Genomic DNA, 19,015 nt, shown 5'->3' with positions numbered 1-19,015 from the left:
TCAAGGGGACCATCAATGACCGTCGGTTATCACCGTGCAAATCTCTTGACATCATAAACGTTTGGTTGAACATCTACTTCCAATGTCCTGCTAAAAATGTCTAAACTTCTTTTTTTTATGCCAAATCGGCCACCCCCTCTCCCCCAGTGTGACAGCACCAGGCATGCCCTGACCCCTGGGCTCCAGCAGAACGTTTCACAAGCCTAGTTTCTATATGTCACCTGAGGTGTGAAAGCACTCCTCTGGTTCCCCCCCCAAAGGTCGTACACAGCTTTGCTGCGTAAGCAGGCTGAACGAAGACTGGTTGCAAGGCCCGAGAGAGCACCCCAGCATCCCGAGGGCGTGCCGCTGAGCAACCGCTCCACGGGCGTGACCAGCCCCTGTACACCCGTGTCGGGCGCGCTGCCTGATACAGATTCGCGTCACAGCAGAAATGACTGCATGTCCGCAATAGCAAACCCGAAGGAGCAGCATCCAGTAAGCTACCAGAGCAGCAGTGCTGTTCGGGAAATGCATCAGGTCATGGAGATTGAGCATTTTCTGCTGCCCTTTGTTTTATTAAAGAGCTTTTACTTCTAATGAGGTTTTCGTGAGAACCCCCCCCCCAAAATTAGCTCCAAATTGAAAAGGAAACCTTTAAACTCTCTACACGTTTTTATCTCTAGATCAGAGATATTTTTTTTTTCTGGGAAAACAAGCTATAAACCCTGGTGCTCGATCTGGATGTGTGATAATCGGTGATTGGAACCGCGGCACAGGACAGGGAGAGAATTGTCCTGTGGAAGCCCCGCCTTCCACTCTCTCAGAAACTGGGCTCCGGTTGCAGTCCGGGGAGAAGCAGACCGCAGACGGCTCTCAGGTCTGACCACTGCCAGGTGAGTTTCACCCGGACCTCTAAATACACTAGTGCAGTGTTGATGGTGCAGTATACTTATTTTTAACTTCTGTGCATCAGAATTCTACTCTGATCTTATTCATCTGAATTGAAAATGTAGTTTTCTCTCATCCGCTACATGGGACTGTTATTAGGCAGCGGAGCACTTTTAGCAACAGCCTTGCTCCAGCTACGGTGTTCAAGGGAACGTTTCCGCAGGTTCTTCCTCCAGCCGGCTGTCAGGGTGTTTAACACTGCCCTAGGCTAGGACTGCTAGCCCCTCATCTGCTCGTCTATGGACAGCATGTTGCACTATTGTACTTTTTGGACACTCAATCTGTATATACCTATGCACATTTTGCACATATTTTATTATCATTATTTTGCATATTTTGCACACACCTATATTTATTTTATATTTATTTTGTATTACTGTACGTATTTTAATTTTTCATCTATTCTGCTGTCTGTTTTTGCTCGTCTTGGCCTGGGCTGCTGTAACACCTCAATTTCCCTTCGGGATCAATAAAGTCTTGTCTATCTATCTAGCTTACCTACAGTAAGTTCTTTGTTGAGACGTAAATACCATTAATACCTTTGACTGTGTTTCCTCTTTCTTACTCTTCTCCTTGAGCCGACAGTGTCCCACGTTCCCTCTGCCCGCTGCGATTCCACCGTGTCCTTTCACTGGGGATCAAGGATTCTTCCTCCAGGAAAACATCAAAAGACAGAAAACTCCGAGCGCTCCTTCCCTCACCTTTCCCTCTAAACCTCTCCCTTCGTCTTCAGACGTCTTCTCCCGCACTTCTGGAATTCCCTGCCCTGGCCGTCGGGTGTCTTTGGATCCCCTCCTGCTCGTCCCCCACAAGCCTGCGGAAGCTCCACAGCCGAAACCTTGTTTTTTCCTTCTTTCTTTCCATTGGTTTGGAGCAGAAATCAAACTCGGCTTTGCTCTGCTTGACCCTCTTATTCACACATATCAGTCTGCAGCTCACAGCTGGCAGCCCACTGGAGAGGAATTTATTTCACACGAAAGCAGGTCTCTGTTGCTCAACAGCTTATACCTGCACACCCACCATTACCAGAGAGCCATTGACTCCTCATGAGGCCAGTCACCTGAATGGAATTAAGCCAGGCGCTGCGAGTGACTATTAAGAGGCTTTTCCTTTTTTAACTGGAGAAGAACTGCTGCTCGTGTCCCTAGAATCCAAACGCGATTTTCAAGAGCCAGAGCCCTCAGATTTGCTGTGCTTGTTATTCCAACGTTTATTAACTCCCAGATTCATGTTCTCTCCCTGACCGTCGCAGGGCGCCGCCAGGTCGGTTGAGAGGTGAGAGATCGCGTGCACTGAGGCCCTAGTCCTTGAGGCCCCGAGGATCAGGGCATTGAAACACCGTCTCGCCTGCTGGTCGGGCTGCACCTGCGAGGCGTGCGGCTCGGAGCCACCCATGGAGGTGCAGGCTGTGGATCGGGCCCGCGCGGCGTTCCTCTCGGGCAGGACACGGCCCCTGAAATACAGAGTCCGTCAGCTGGAGGCGCTGCGCAGACTGATCACCGAGAGGGAAGCGGAGGTCACCGCTGCACTAAAGCACGACCTCGGCAAGGTGAGATGCAGCCCGTCGGCCTAAAAGCACCGAGCTCCAGAGGTCGCCCAGAGGAGATGGGGCACTGCAGTTGAAAGCTGGGAGGGATCAAAAACAGAAATGCCTGTGACTCTGAACTGTCATCTCACTCGGCAGACTTAGATAGATAGATAAGACTTTATTGATCCCACGGGGAAATTGATGCGTTACAGCGGCCCAGCCCAAGACGAGCAAAAAACAACAGATATCAGCATAGACGAAAAATTAGAATACGTACAGTAATACAAAATAAATCTAAAATAAATAAATAAAAATAAATACATAGGTGTGTGCAAAATATGCTCATAGTCACTGTAAAAACAATAAAATATGTGAAAAATGTGCATAGGTATATACAGATTGACCATAGACGAGCAAATGAAGGGGTAACAGACTAGACTTACTTCTGCCACTTTGAGGTATCTTTGGGTATTTGGGTATCTCTTGGTACCTCTGCAAGACTGATCTAAGCTGCCGGTGCCTGTTGAGATGTGGGTATTGCTGTCGGTCCTGCTCTGACCCCTGCTCCCCTGCTCCCCTGCTGCCTGCCTGCCTGCAGAGCCAGTTTAACGCACATCTGTTTGAGCTGGTGGGCCTGGACAGCGAGATCCAGCTGTCCCTGGAGAGGCTGGCGGAGTGGACAGCCCCCCAGCCCATGGAGAAGACCTTGCTGACCCTGATGGACCGGGTCTACGTCCAGCCCGAGCCCCTGGGGGTGGTGCTGATCATCGGGGCCTGGAACTACCCCTTTGCCCTGACCCTCCAGCCTCTGGTGGGGGCCATCGCCGCCGGTAAGCTGGGAGACCGGGGGGACAGGGCCTGTCTCCCTGCCCTCACAGTGCGTCGTTGGTCAGTGTCGTCACACCCTCGTGTTCTCAGATTCCCAGTATCTGGGTAATGGTCTCTTGTTGTAGTTCCAGCCAGCTTAGGCTAGCTCTGAGGGACCTTTCGAAGAAAACTCAGTCTTCACTCATGTTAAGAGATTGTCAAACAGGGATCTTTCATTCAATCAGCCGAAGGGCAGCATAGCACAGAGAAAGGGTTTTATTTTATATTTATTTTGTATTACTGTGCGTATTTTAACTGTAGTTACACTTTTCCTTTCATACAGTGAATGTAGGGGAGACTTTAACACATCATAGGAACACACAAGGCACAGGCCACTCACAGACGTCTTTCAGACACAAACAAAACAGGACAGGAACATGCCATTTGGCATCTGTTTCATTTCAATCTGTTTCGTTTCTCTCGGGTTGAACACATGGGTGTGAAAAAATCACAGGCTTTAGTTGCAGAAAGACAGTTGTCTTAGGTGCAAACAGAAATGCTCACCCTGCTCGTGTGTTCATCTCACTCAGTCTTCCACAGAGGCCAGTGACAGCGGTGTGGATCTGTCTCTCTGTAGGTAATGCAGCTGTAATAAAGCCCTCGGAGTTGAGCGGGCATTCAGCCAGGCTGCTGGAAGAGCTGCTTCCTCAGTACCTGGACAGGGTAAAGACCTTCCTTCTCCTCCCCTCCTCCTCGCTGTGCGTCGGCTTTGCTTCTGCGTGCAGTGAGCTGTCTTTGCATGTGGCCGTGTCCACTGCGTGTCTGGACCAGTACAGCAAGACATCCCAACCTCCTGTGACTCTGTCCAGGGAAGAGCCGGGAGCATTTTATATGTGCAAATTTAGCGTACTTTTAATGCATTTCGAATATGGTTAGATGTTTGGTAAATGACACTAGGACCAGGATTATCAGGGAGGGCATCCAGCGTCCCAGTGGGAGTCCCTCCTGGATTAATCCCTGCTGTCTCCCTGCGTCTCCCAGGAGATGTACCCAGTGGTGACCGGGGGAGTCCCAGAGACCCAGGAGCTCCTGAGGCAGCGCTTCGACCACATCTTCTACACCGGGAACAGCACTGTGGGAAAGCTGGTGATGGAGGCCGCCGCCCGCCACCTCACCCCCGTCACCCTGGAGCTGGGCGGGAAGAGTCCCTGCTACATCGACAAGGCCTGCGACCTGTCTGTCGCCTGCCGGTCAGTTAGACCTCGAATGCCACATGATGGGGCCGTCACTAACTCGGACAGAACGATAACTCCGGGCCCAGGGAGTGCAGTGATGTCCGAGTTGGTGACCGGGCAGGGTAACAGTTAGGGTCAGCTTGAATGTGCCTGCTGAACATTTCTCTCATTCTCTTCTCTGAAAATCAGTGACTTTCACTTGCCAAAGGTCATAGAAGGGAGAGGGTAACTTAAACCCAACATCATGCACATTTATTCAGTTTAGCTACTAGAACTAGTGTTTTCAGACTTGCATTTGTTCTTATAAATTCTCTTAAAGCTGTGATCTTCCTGTTATTTCAGACACATTGTACCAGTTAGTTCACATGGCCAACATTGCACAGGGGAATTGGAGGGGGGGTTGGTCATCACCCAGAGCTTGTGGGGTTGTACATGATTGTGTAAGACCTACATTTCAAGTGTCAATGTATGGATCAGACTAGGGTTGAAGTACTTGATCCTGAACCTGGTACTGCAGGCTGGTACTGGTACTGCAGGCTCGGCCGGTGTCTGTCTCTTTCCCTCTGCAGCCGGATCACCTGGGGGAAGTTTGCCAACTGTGGTCAGACCTGCATCGCTCCCGACTACATCCTGTGTGACCCCAGCATACAGGACCGAGTGGTGGAGGAGATCGGGCGAACAGTGCAGGTATGTCTCTCTGTCTGCCCCACGGCCACTTAGGACGAGAGGATCCAGAATTTTGGATCGCTTCCTCCTGCTTTGTGAAGTTCCTGCTTCGTTTTGGTGCTTTAAATCTTTGTGGAGAAGTTGTGTCCTGTTGCCTGTTCGTTCTGTCAAGTTACCTCTTCCAGCTGCTGTCTAGCATCTGTGAAGTCAAGTCATGAATACCAGAAACACAGGTGCCATTGTCACATTCAGAAAGCAAAAGGAGTGAAACCAACCTGCTGTGATTTATTACTTACAGGAATTCTACGGCAACGACCCCAAGAGCTCGCCGGACTACGGACGCATTGTCAACAAGCGCCATTTCAAAAGGGTCATGTCTCTGCTGGAGGGCTGTACCATAGCCCTGGGGGGAGAGCATGATGAGTCACAGTGCTACATTGGTAAGAAGACAGCTGTCTGAGATAATGCACAGCACAAAATAAAAGTTATTATAGGGGTCCTTTTAGGACGTATTCTGACTGGCAAATCAAGAAGATGGCTCTTTGCTATGACTAGATTCTTTATTGTTGCAATTGAATTCTTTAATGTGTTGTCTTCTCAAGAACAGTTCCGTAAGTATCAAGAAAAATGTGAATTGTTTATCCCACAACAAACAGTGGAGTGAATTTCATTGTGTCTGCGGGCACACAGGGGTGTCCTCACGTTGGACAGCACATCTTAAATTTCCATTACACAGCGCTGCATGTTATGGGCTGCGTTTGATGCTTAAATGTGCAAACATGACAATGTCGCAATTAAACGCTAAAAGAATACCTGTGTGCTGCTGGTTATAATTTATACTAAAGCATTGCAAGGCTCTATCTTAAACACATACGCAATTCTTAAAATTTTACAATAAGTGCTGCATTTTAATTCTGGAAAATAGCTGCTGTGTTATTCTTTGTTAATTGTAATAGTTCTGTGCATTGAATTGCTTTCCTGCACATTCCGCTGGTTAGGTAATAAGAGGTAATACGATGAAGAAGAAGAATCTGGGAAAGCCAGTCTCCTGAGCTGTCCAGGAGTCCTGCTCTCCTGTCTGGGATGAAACGCTGCACGCTGGCACTCGATGACCCCCCGTGCCTCTCTCCTCAGGCCCCACTGTCCTGAAGGACGTCACGCCCCACTCCAGGGTGATGCAGGAGGAGATCTTTGGGCCGGTCCTGCCCATACTGAGCGCGGGCAGCGTGGACGAGGCCATCCGCTTCATCAACGAGCGAGAGAAGCCACTGGCGCTGTACGTCTTCTCCAAGAACAAGAAGGTACCAGTCCCTCTGCGATTAAGCCCTGGCACAGAGGTGTGCCCCTGCCAAGGGGCCTGTTGACCTCAGTTACATACTGTTCTTCAGACCAGGAAGGCTAATGAGAAGAGACGAGATCAGGCCAGCTGATACATGGCTGAAGGAGATCAATCTGAGTCCCTGTGGGCCGTTTAATAGTGTTTCTTTGCACTGACTAGACTTTGTTTTTTACCCAGTTTTAAAAGACATGGGGATGAGCTTGGCATTGTGGGTATTTCTTCATGTGTCGTGCTGGAAAAGGCCCAACCAGCACCCCCCCGTCCAGCTCGCCCAGTCCCACCTACGGGGACGCCGATCTGGAACCCAAACGCTTTTGCGGTTTCTCCAGGGGCTGCCGGCTCACCCCCCCCCCCCATCCCTCTCTTCCAGCTGATCGACCGCGTGATCGCCGAGACGTCCAGTGGCGGGGTCACGGCCAACGATGTGCTGCTGCACTACACAGTGGGCGCGCTGCCCTTCGGGGGCGTGGGTAAGCCTGGCGGGCGAGCGGCGGGGGGTGGGGGTGGCCGGCAGACTCTCGGGCCTGCAGGGCACCGAACCGTAGCTCTCGGGCCAGGGCGTCTCCGCCTTCCCACAGACCAGCTCTCTAAAACCCAACCTGCCTGCAGGGTATTGAACAGTGGAAGGCCTTTTTATTTCGATTTGACTTGCTTGACTTACATCTTTAAAGCGTTCTCCAACAACGAGGGTTTGGAGGAGCGGCGGCGAACGTTTGAGGGGCACGGGGGGCCCCCCCGGCGTGAGGTCAGCTTGGAGAGAGGAAAGAAACAAGCAGGACACAGGTCCGGGCCTGACCAAACAACAAGAAAGAACGAAAAAAGGCCGCTTTGGACAGCGGGGTCCGGGCTGGACTGGAAACAGAGGTTCCCAGAGAAAAAGACCACCTGAGACCCGGGACCCAGCCTGAGCTGAGCGCTGAAGCAGCAACAGCGAGAGGGCTTCATGGGGGGGGCCGCATTCCCACACCTCTGAAGGGCTAGCTGCTGTGTCACAATTAGTAAGGGGATTAAATATCGATGTGACAAAGAAGGAGGAAAGGACTAAAGTGTTAATTTATGTTTTTTTTAACCCTGTGTCCTAATTTTAATAATGATAATTGCTTACACCTATATAGCGCTTTTCTGGACACTCCACTCAAAGCGCTTTACAGGCAGCCCCCCCCCGGATGATGTGTCTTATCTGGTGTTTTGAGCGGAGGGTTATGAAACCTCTGTTTTGACACTTGGGGAAAAGGACAGTAAAGGGGCTCCAGCCCTGGGCCTCTCGGGCGTTGGGCTCTGCGGGCTGACGGCTGCCCCTCTCTCCGCAGGTCACAGTGGGATGGGCAGGTACCACGGGAAGCACACCTTCGACCAGCTGAGCCACCATCGCGCCTGCGTCGTCCGGTCCCTGGCCGGGGAGGGCCTGAACCAGGCACGCTACCCGCCGCTGAGCCGCCGCGGGCTGCGAACCGCGAGGTTCTTCATGCAGAAGCGCGTGCGGACCGCGGGCCGGGGCTGCTGCGTGCTGGCCGTGGTGTCCAGCCTGCTGGCCCTGGGCCTGCTGCTCGCCCTGCTGCTGGTGCTGCTGAAGGTGGCGTGACGGGCCGCGTCGGGGGGGAGCGAGCTCAGCCTGGGCCCGTGGCAGGACATCCCCAGCTGAGAGCGTCCGGAACTCCCACTCCCTGTTTTTCAACTGATCAATTCTATCAATTAAAGTAGCACCTTCGGGAAGCAATTTCCAGCTAGTGCCCAGCAGTTTCAAGAGAATGGAGAGCTGTAAAAGATCATGTTATTAAGAGACAAGCCTTGCTTTTTTGCTCATGGGAAATGGCAACAAGCTAATCGAGACTCTGGTTCTTATTTTCCCTCTGCGCAATTAGCTGTTACCTCACACAGTAAATACTCTAACCTGGCAGGTCATCCACTGGGAAAACTAAGCCCTATTAATACTGCTGATCAGCAGGTGTTTTCAAGCCAGGTTCATGGGAGTTTTTTTAAAGCCTGCATTTACATTGTAACGTAGATTGCTGTGTATATAGATCGAAGGACATTGAACAGTAATGAGCACTGAGGTCGTGATTCTGTATGTTCACCCTAGAGTTTCCCTGGCTTTTTTAAAATTACATCGTTTTCACATCTTCTTGCACTCAATGCATTATTGTATACATCATAAAAACTGCCAACCTATTGTTGGAGTTGTTTTAACACCTGTTGTATATACTATAGTTGTAATAATAGTGTTTTAATAAGTCTGAATATTTGTTTTTAATGCCTGAGCATTGTGTGAGCCTGTAAGTGTCGTTTGCTCTTACCTGTTTCTTTAATATGCAGTTTTTTTTTAGGGAGCTAGGTTTTTGATTAAAAATGGTAAGGATTTAAATTTTAGGATGTTATATATGTTCTGTCCACAAGGTGTCAGTCCGGTGCCATCGAACAAAAACCTCAACACAAATAAACATAATTACTTGATAAACACCAACACTGTTTCTCCGCCAGCACTGTTTCTAGTCTTGCAGCTTTCCTAAGAAATTAGACTTTATTATGAGTTGTCATCATGCTTATGGGACAGGTTTTTAAAAAAAAGTATGAGTGGATTTTTAAAGATAAGATTGTTCCAAATGTTCAGATTTTAGCAATCAGTTGTAAGTACTAATTCCATCCATCTGTCCACTGGACTGTGGGGGGGAACCAGAGTATCAAGAAAGAGGGCAAACGAGAGTGATCATGTGCACTCCACACAGACAGAGCCCCATTCGAACAGAAGATCCTTCAAGCTGTGAAGCTGTGTCTTTACCCACTGGGTCACTGTGCTATCCATACAGAAATTATCATTATTGAGAGCAAGAGAGCCAGCGTGAAGCTCAGTGAACACACACTGTCTTCACAGATGTGGACACAAAGTGTCATTTACAGACAGAAGCTGAGAAAATATGTCCTCTATGGCTGTAACAACCTGACCAAGCAGGAAGGCCCACACCCCTGCAGTTAACATTTTCATGAGCTCAATAACATCTAATAATAACATCCATATCACTCTGCAACTCACAGCTGGCAGGCCACTGAAGCTCAGCAGGTATGAGCCTGGCCAGTACCTGGATGGGAGACCTCCTGGGAAAAACTAAGGTTGCTGCTGGAAGAGGTGTTAGTGGGGCCAGCAGGGGGCACTCAGCCTGTGGTCCATGTGGGTCCTAATGCCCCAGTATAGTGATGGGGACACTATACTGTAAATAGGCGCCGTCCTTTGGATGAGACGTAAAACTGAGGTCCTGACTCTCTGTGGTCATTAAAAGTCCCAGGGCGTTTCTCGAAAAGAGTAGGGGTGTTACCCCGGTGTCCTGGCCAAATTTCCCCCTGGCCTTTACCAATCATGGCATCCTAATAATCCCCATCTCTGAACTGGCTTCATCACTCTGCTCTCCTCCCCACTGAGAGCTGGTGTGTGGGGGGAGGACTGGTGCATCATCCAGGTGGGGCTGCACACTGGTGGTGGTGGAGGTGATCCCCATTACCTGTAAAGCGCTTTGAGTGGAGTATCCAGAAATGCGTTATAAAGTGTAAGCAATTATAATTATTATTATCTCCTAGTCGTTACGTTCATAAACTCTTCTCAATTCTAAAATGATGTCTGCTTTTAACCTTTTAAAGCGCGGGAAATACTTGTTTTGAGTTTTCTTCTCATCCTGTGTGATGTGCGATCATGCGTAGTGAATAAAAATAGCTCAAAAGCCAATGAAAAGACCCCCGTGAATTCAGGAAGACGGAGGTGTGCGTGGAGGCGTGTGGGCCCTCGTGTCCAGACACGAGTGAGCCCAGCGAGTTGTGGAGGCAGGTGGAGCTGCCGGTGCTACCTGCTGCCTCGCTGACACCTGCCCGGCTCTGCCCAGCCATGTGAGCAGTGCAGGAGGAGCGGTCCCTCTGCTTCAGTCCTAATCTCAGCCACAGCGCCGCCAAGATGAGAGCTGTGCTCTCCCTGCTCACTCTGCTCTGCTCTGCTCCAGGTGCTGCAGGTAAGAGCAGTGCTCCTTCGCTACTCGCAGGAAGCTGTCCTGCAGAAAACCACTTTCAATGTCCAGTCCTAACCTCTTTACTAACCTCACTTGATAGACCGATTTCTGATTCTTTGACTGCAAGTTACTTTGACAATATGTGTGACTTACAATTTTGCATGTGGTAAATTATTTGAATGTATACATTGATGTGCGTATGCTGTATATTCAATATAGATCTGTTGTTGATTGACTATAGATTCTTAAAAGCAATTGTTCAGACACATATTTATTGCTACATGTGGAAAGGAGCTTAGAGTTTGGATTCACACATGAATGAATGCGAAAGTTAAAAAATAGTTCGTGATTTAGAAGAATGACTGTATTCCAAGATGGACATTAACTCATTATATACCCACAGATGGGGATGTAGTGTTTATTTTACCATTAGTGTGAGAGGCTTTATGGTGTGTGAAGGTATTTGCTCGTGATGTCTCTATTTACATAAATGTGCAAGGTTGATGTAGAAGCGGTTAAAACTGTTTAGCTTGTACATGTTAATAGGATGTGTAAATCTGGCCAGCGGATTGCTTCTAAAATCCACTCCTTAAGTTGTACGCAGGTTGTCCTCTGTAATATGTTTCAAAAATGACCTGTTAATTATGTGTGTCACTCTTAGATGAACTCAAAGCCCTTTTAAGTCAAATCTATGCTCTTTAAACAACTGTGCTTTTTAGTTAGGTGAGGAAGTTTATGGGGGGAAAAACGTGCAGAGAGGAGCACAACTCATTGACAACATGCTGGGCAGTCTGGCTAACTCTTGTGTTTGAGCCGAAAATGTCTAGAAAAAAAAAGAAAAGGCTCGTTCTGTATGAATTTTTGCAATAGTACTTTAAAGTTTATTTTTCTCTAGCCAACTGCTTGTTTCCATCCCATGGGCGCTGTTGAAATCTGCTCTAGACACCTGCATCTCTGAGCAGAGCCGCTGGGTGATGCCATTTTGTTTCGGCTTGACTTTGAAAACTTTCCGTGCTGTTTGTTATGGGTTCCATGTGATTTTGGGGTCCCAGAGCTCCTAGGGGGGAAAGGTACATCACCCACCAGTGAAGTATGGAGCTCATTAGGGTGTCACGGTGTAGGATACAGCAGATCAGGTTGAAAAATTAGCAGCTGCTTCACCAATTATAATAAGTGGAATAAAAAGGACAGGTCATACGAGTTCAGGGTGGAATTTTGCCAGGACATCAGGGTACACATCCCTGGGATTTTAATAAGTAATTAGTCAGGACCTCAGTTCCACATCTTATCGCACAACCTGTAGCACAGATCCCCAGGGGAAGAGCACCATCCTCTAACCCACCAACATCACTGACGGCACCAACCTAGATTCCTTACAGGCCTCCCCTCCCAGTACTGACGAGGCACAGCCTTGCTTCGCTTCTGAGTTCTGGTGACATCAGGCTACAAGAGTGCCTTCATAAACCGTTTAACTCCAGGCCTGGAAAGTCACGAATATCCGATCAGTTCAGGGGAATCTGTGGAGTGCACAAAAAAATGTATCGGTGGCGAAGGGGGCAGAGAAGATCATGGAGTAATGGATCTCTGCTCTGCTCTGCACTTTTAAACATTCCCCAATTCCTCTGCTTTGTCTAAGCAGCAAAGCTTCTGTTGCTTTAAAGCCAACAGAATCCCAATGTAAGGTCCACTGGTACGCCTGGGTCCATGTTTAACTTAGCTGAAACATGTTCCTTCTCATTAATGCTAAAATAACAATGATTACTTTGTTACTGATTATCGCTGAAAAGCTACAGGAGGAAAAAGATTCAGTGTTAAGGTGCCCTTTCCAGGGTTTCGATTTTCTTTACAGATAATATCTAGTGCATGTGGGGAACATGGATCGTTATCGCAGAGAAGAAGACTGTTAGAACAGCACCGAGCTCTAAAACGAACCCTTTCGCCTAAAGGCTGTGAGGTGACACACAGAGAGAGAGGCTAGTGTTATCGACAGTGATTTTCAGGATTTCTGATTTCTATAAATCAGAATGACTTTGCAGGTTTGTCGTTTTCCAATTTCATGGTTCCCAGGCAAACATTTATTGTTTTCTTCTTGGCTTTCATCAGAGGGACCTTCGCCCTGTGACCTTTTCTCCTTCTTCCCGCTGGTGTTTCAGAAAGACCACATGGCGCCCCTGACTTTGGAGCCTGTGGGCTGATCTCTCGAAAAATATTGTTCACACAGGGTGTCTTGAGATGAACCCAGATGGAAAAGCTGCTTACGGTGAAAGAATATTAGGCCGGGATGTTAAATTTTAACTGAATAATCACAGGAACGGCATTTTGTAAACTTATTTTTCAAATGATCAGTGCTTAACCCTTTGAAGGCGTCTCTCTAGCTTTGCGGCGCTGTTGTGTCACAGTGTTCTTGTGATGCCCCCGCCGATGAGCTAAAATATCACTGTTCACTTCTTCCAGGTGATTGGTGCTACCAGTCCCAGTTCTCCTGTAATGAAACGTGTGAAGGTAAACTCATTTGCAATATATTTCTTTTTTGCAGCTGTAGGCCAAGAGCCCTCATATACTATAGTTCATGCCTATTCCAGAGTAAATTTATTAGAATATCAAAATAATATAAAACCCTCATTGGGTCAGAAATTATGCAGAAATAAGTGGTCTACAGACCGATAAGGACTGAAGAAATGTATCGATATACAGTATGTGCTACAATATGTATAGGTAAGCAGTTACCTATTTCTATAACTATATAGATATAACAACTATATCTATATATATCTATATATAGATATAACAATTATATCTAGGCTACAGTGGCCAGAGTTATGCTGCCCTCACTAATTCGATTCTAATGAATAATTAAGGATGTAGTCTGTCCAAAGGAAACCTCAGGCCTGATGTTAATAGTGCAGCCCTGCTGTTGAAAAGTGCATTCCATCACGCCATGCCCAGACTTCCAGCCTTTATTTCATGCTAATTCTTTATAAGCAGCCATGCTGAAGGTGCGAGCCAAAACCCAGCAGTGCAGAGACACCAATGATATTCATATATCTGAGGGCTTGCAGTATTTCATTTTTTTTTTAAGAAAAGCAGAGGTTTGGAGAGATCTGTGCATCTGAGAAATCTTGTCTCATATCATCGCACTTCTGTGTGACGTGAAGCTGTCTTGTCCTAGAGCCTGCTCACTGGGCAGATCAACATCCGTACTGCGGGGGAAGGAGACAGTCGCCGATTAACGTTGTTACCAGGAAAGCTCAGTACGACAGCAGCCTGGAGCCCTTCACCTTTGAAGGGTACGATCAGACTCACAGTGTGACGGCTGAGAATCTAGGTCACTCGGGTGAGCTGACGAGACTTTTTTCCATCAGCGTTGCGGAATTAAACTTAAAATAAAACCATGTCGTGTTTTTCCCAGAGGATCCCCTCTTCATTTTTTAATGGATGGAGACTGAAAAAAAAAATCCCATTTCAGGACAAAAGATGAGCTTGAAGAGGAGCAAGTAAAGGTTTATTCCATGCTTTTCTTTTCAGCAGGGAATAAACCTGTACTTGTTCCTTTGCAGCCTACGCATGCTGACGCAGCTCCCTACTTGAGTTTGAAGAGGTTGCGCATAACATCACCAACCTGGGTCAAGGCTACTTTAACCTGCACAACGGTCACAGCAAATCAGAAGGCTGGTGTGACTCTGGACTGTCCACTCCAAGGGGAAAAACAGAGAAACATTAAGCTGTTCTGTAAATATGAGCTGAGAAACTGAGCGTACAGCTGATACCTTGGAGTTTATGAAGTTTATGGCCACACACCATTCCCATCTTCTAATCTGTGGGGAAGCTACTAGAAAAGCAGACAATTTTTAGGATATGTAATTAATAATGTATAACTTCTAATACTGTTATGTTAATGCAGATGTAAGACTACAGCTGTTATGTTAATGCACTAGTAAAATCTCACTTAGAAAAGTCTGTTCAATTTCTGGTTACCAAAATACGAAACATAATGTGGACTTTCCTATTGTATATTACAGGTATACCTGTTTACAAACCCCCTGTTCAGTCCTTAAGTGCTCCATTTCTTAGCAAAGCGCAATCGGACTCTTTCTATAGTGTCTCAGGGTTGTGGGTTACACACACAGCGCTGACTCTCTCCTCTCCTCCCAAGTGCACTTTGCTCTCTCCTCGTCAGTGAGGACTCAGGGAGGGCACATGCCAGACTGGTACAAAGCCGTCAACTTTCACCTGCACTGGGGCTGGGAGGCCGGACCGGGGTCAGAGCACACCATCGACGGGGAGCAGTTCCCCATGGAGGTACGAGCCTTCGACGGGTGAACTGGGACAATCACACCGAGCCCAGTCAAATCGAACAGCACTATCACACCAGGAGCAAAGGCCTCAGCATGAACATCCATTGTAGCTCAATACAAAACAATCCGTAAACACGACAAAGCATATTATGGGTGGCAATGTGGTGTGGACATTGGCACAGGTCGTTTGTAGCACTTGTGTCCAGGGATCTTGATTTCAGGCTGGGGCAGCTTCTCTGTGGGGCTTTTGTGTTCTCCATGGGGCTTCGATTTCCTCCCACCGTCCAAAAACATATTGATAAGGTTAATAGGCGTCTCAAAATTGTCCCTGTGTGTGTGTGTGGGCTGTGACATCTGGCTGCCATGACCCACAGGAATAATCTGCTTTCAGACAGTGTAGGCTGGATGGATAAAAGGCAGTTCCATTTTTCTGTGCAGATCTCATTAGCTTGAACAGTGCATGAATGCACTGGCTGCTGTGAAGCGGGCCCGCGCAGTGCACTCCAAGAAAACCATTCATAAGGGCTCAGAGACAAAAGCCAGGCGGGGTGAATCATGATGATCTCCTGTGGATTTGCCCAACGTTGCTTGAATACTAACCTCTCCTCTCTCTCTCCCCCTCGGACAGCTCCATATCGTGCACATTCACAGGAAATACAAAACAATAGCAGACGCAGCAAAGGACTCCGCTGGCATTGCAGTGCTTGCATTCTTCTTTGAGGTAAGCCGATTCCGAAAATAAAATTAATGAAGATCTTAAACCTCTTTTTCACACTTGCATATGAACTCATAATATGACACTGCTGTGTTTGAATGATCAGAAAATCATGGAGCCCTTAAGGCAAAGTGTTCAGAATGAGTTGCTTATAAGTGAAAACTTTGAGATGCTGTACAAATTATACAGCAGTAAATATAAAAATGGGATCACACAGGACAGTGCCTTAAGTGCAAAGGCAAAGAAATGTACACCTTAAAAGCGATGGTAAAAAAAAAAAAGCTGTTAGTGAGTTTTTAAAATATCCACAGTCACGGAGTGACTCTCCTGTGGTTTAAGTTAACAAATTCCACAGTCCTGGTGCTGCAGAAGAGAGGCAGCATCACCCATTGCCTGGAGCCCAGGCTTTAGTATAATAATATAATAATAATAAACTTTATTTTATATAGCACCTTTAAAGGTGGCTTCTCAAAGCACTTTACAGAATGACAACAACAATAAATAAAAAGAATACACAAGATAAAACACAATTACAATATATAGAGGAGACCGTGGATGGTGGTACTGAGAAAAGCAGAGGGGTGAAGAATGGAACCAGTTAAGTAAAGGCTTTTCTAAAGAAGAGGGTGTTGAGTCTGGATTTGTATAACGAGAGGACCTGAGTCAGCACAGCTCAGGAGTGCATGTTGGACTGTAATGACACAGTATGCAATTAAGGTAACCTGGGGCTACACTGTTCAGAGCCGTAAATATCAACAGGGACCTTAAAATCCAGCAGGAGCCAGTGCAGTTTACGCAGCAGGGGAGTGACGTGCAAAGATTAAGCAGTATTAGTGTGCATGCAAGCCACAAAATTCTGGACAAACCGGGGTTTGTTTAAAACCGTACTATATACCTTATTAAGGTCTTATCATAGTCTAAGCATAGTAAAATAAGGGTGTGTCTCAATTTTCCAGCATCAGACACCCTGAACAGGACAATGAGGGTAAAAAAGATACCACACCTCTAACACGAATCTCAATCAACAACACAGGGTCGTAAATAACATCAAGATCTCAGACTGTGCTCAAGGATTTCATTCCAGTGCCATCGGTAATGATGCTAAAATTGACAACTTTGTTTGGGAGCCTCTAAGCATAACCTCAGTCTGACCTGAAAGTTCGGTTATATGCATATCTGAAACACTTTTATCACTGCAGGAATCTTCACAGGACAATCCTTATTACAAGGTCTTGATTGATGCCCTAGATGAAGTCAAGCATGCAGGTAATCAATTATTAGACTCTGTGTATTTATTTAGCATATGCAAGTTTATGTAAGTGGCCTTTAACTAAGGTACTGTAAATAAAATGGTCACAATACAAAGAAGTATCACCATTTCACAGTAACCTTTAACAGCTCCTTCTCAATCAAAGCTTAATTTTCAATAATAATTTCTAGAAAGAAATCTTTAATCGCACCTTATAGTGAGATACATGTACCCAGCATTATAATCTGTATTATTCTTGCAGATGCATAATTTATAGGAAGTCAGGGTTTTTGCACAACACAATATCCCAGAATCAAAAAGTCTTTAGGATTAGTCTGAAAGGCTGTTTTGGGGAGAGGAGGCTATGGACATACTACTAACTAGGTTCCAATTGTTTTAACCTGTAGATTTGTGAAGCTGAGGCAGTGCTCTCCTCTCACTCCCACGTTTTTAAATCCCAGGCTAAGTCTAAGCATTTGCATGGAATCCTAATTCAGGTAACAGGACGATCATCACAGCCCTGCAGCTCGTCAGCATTCTTCCCAAACCCCAGGACCTGCGCAAGTATTACTACTATTCTGGATCGGTGACTGTGCCAGACTGTGATGAAGCTGTGGTCTGGGCTGTGTTTGAGACACCCATTCGGATCAGCAGGGAGCAGGTACGACTTTCTATCCAAGCATCTAACAAGGGACTTTCAAAGAGCATGATGTCACTGTGGAGCATGGGAATGGGCATTAAATAGCTCTGTTTTGCAATGCTTAAGAGAGAACCCTCTACACAGACCTAATTCTTTTTCATACTGTATAAGATGTTCAGGTTAGCTGCCATAAACAACTGTTTAGCCCTCATTAGCTAGGGCTCATCAGCGCCGGCATGATACACAGGGCTCTAAATACTTATCTAATTATCCCTGTTTGGAGCAATTATTATTATTCCATTTTTGGAATAATTTGAAATGCCCAAAGGATACTTGCACAGCCTTCTCGAAGTGCAGTCGCCGCCTGAGAGTTCCATGACTTACTGTTCACCACCCTTGGCTTTCTAACTGGAAACACCAAGGAACAGTGACCCCGTGTCCCGGTCTCCCCCCCCCTCCCCAGCTCACGGCGTTTTCCCAGAAGCTGCTGTTTCGGACCGAGAAGCCGATGAAGATGACATTCCGCCCCACCCAGCCTCTGAACGGCCGCGTGGTTCTCCGGTCGAGCGCCGGCCTCCTGAGCTTCAGCCTGGCGACTCTCTCCCTCGCCGTGGTCTGGACGTCGCCTGGCCTCCGGCTCTTCCTGTAGGAGTGTCTCCCCTGCTACCCAGTAGGCTGGGATTTGGGAAGCCCTGACTTTGGGAAAGCAGTGGTGGTTTAAAAACCCAGGTAGGCAGCCTTGTAGTTCTCCTCCCTGCCCATCCTAGACCCTGCCAGCACTGGAATAACTTTAAATTTAAAGTTAAAGTTAAAAAGGAATTAACTGGGACTGAAATTTCCACTCTCCTGGAATCCTGGAATAGTCTGCCCTACACCTGATATTACAACATAGTGTTCCCCCCCCCTATTTATGTTGGTTGTGCGCCTCCTTGGAATTCCGTGTTTTCCTTGGAAAAATTCCCTGGAATAAAATGTGAGTGGTTGACTCTGCTGGAGATTTCAGTGTTCACTGCCACACCCGAGGACACGGTAAGCTCTTCACAAGCCTGTGCATAAGCATCCTGCCCGTAAAAATCAGTATCAGGCACTGTTGACTAAACTATCTGCCATTGAATACACAGCTGTATTCTGCCGAGTCCATGTTCCGGTTAAGTACATTTTCAATTTAGGGATCTATACCCTATTCTATGGGGATGTGAATAATTTATCAATAAATGCAAAGAAATCAAATAAGTTGGTAATTACTAGGTCTTTAACAAGGCAATGGAGTACGATGCTACTGTAACAGCTCTATATCGTGTACAATAGGATAGCAACAGTCATGTTTAGAGACTGCAAAATAGTAAAGTAAATCATTAATAAACAATGATTGAGGTTTACAACTGAAGCATTTGCATTCAGGTTTCAAAACCTAAGGCATGGTGATTACTTTCTGGGCTGTATTATTATTATGTATATAAAATATTTATTATGGTTCAAATCTATGATGTCCTGCATACATTCATGGGGGGGTGGAGTTCTCCCTGCTACAGATCTGAACATTAATACAAACCCCTGATTTCAATAGCTGTGTGTTGGAGATAATGTAAGAAACTGATTCCATGACTGATTTTTTATGAACAAGA

The 19,015-nt window shown here is 46.8% G+C and overlaps 2 protein-coding genes across 3 annotated transcripts; both read left to right on the top strand.

The window, feature by feature from the left end:
• The first annotated feature begins 796 nt into the window (after positions 1-796).
• LOC102686241 (aldehyde dehydrogenase family 3 member A2-like) lies at positions 797-8,540 on the top strand. Its single transcript, XM_069184155.1, has 10 exons — positions 797-875; positions 2,183-2,479; positions 3,057-3,288; positions 3,903-3,988; positions 4,307-4,515; positions 5,070-5,187; positions 5,465-5,606; positions 6,301-6,467; positions 6,876-6,975; positions 7,816-8,540. The coding sequence occupies exons 2-10, from the start codon at positions 2,324-2,326 to the stop codon at positions 8,085-8,087; spliced, it is 1,482 nt and encodes a 493-aa protein (XP_069040256.1). The 5' UTR covers positions 797-875; positions 2,183-2,323; the 3' UTR covers positions 8,088-8,540.
• Positions 8,541-10,265: 1,725 nt separating this feature from the next.
• LOC102686036 (carbonic anhydrase 4-like) lies at positions 10,266-18,840 on the top strand. Of its 2 annotated transcripts, none has more exons than XM_069184240.1 (8): positions 10,266-10,494; positions 12,946-12,993; positions 13,661-13,825; positions 14,669-14,790; positions 15,415-15,507; positions 16,701-16,767; positions 17,248-17,411; positions 17,854-18,840. In XM_069184240.1, the coding sequence occupies exons 1-8, from the start codon at positions 10,440-10,442 to the stop codon at positions 18,037-18,039; spliced, it is 900 nt and encodes a 299-aa protein (XP_069040341.1). In that variant the 5' UTR covers positions 10,266-10,439; the 3' UTR covers positions 18,040-18,840. The 2 variants fall into 2 exon arrangements, with proteins under 2 accessions (XP_069040341.1, XP_069040340.1); XM_069184239.1 differs by having other exon boundaries at positions 10,278-10,494; positions 14,645-14,790.
• Positions 18,841-19,015: the final 175 nt, after the last annotated feature.

This window comes from Lepisosteus oculatus, chromosome 26 (assembly GCF_040954835.1).
Source record: "Lepisosteus oculatus isolate fLepOcu1 chromosome 26, fLepOcu1.hap2, whole genome shotgun sequence".
Taxonomy (NCBI): Eukaryota; Metazoa; Chordata; class Actinopteri; order Semionotiformes; family Lepisosteidae; genus Lepisosteus; species Lepisosteus oculatus.
The sequence above is the reverse complement of the archived record's forward strand: the minus strand, read 5'-3'. Positions and strand labels throughout refer to the sequence as shown.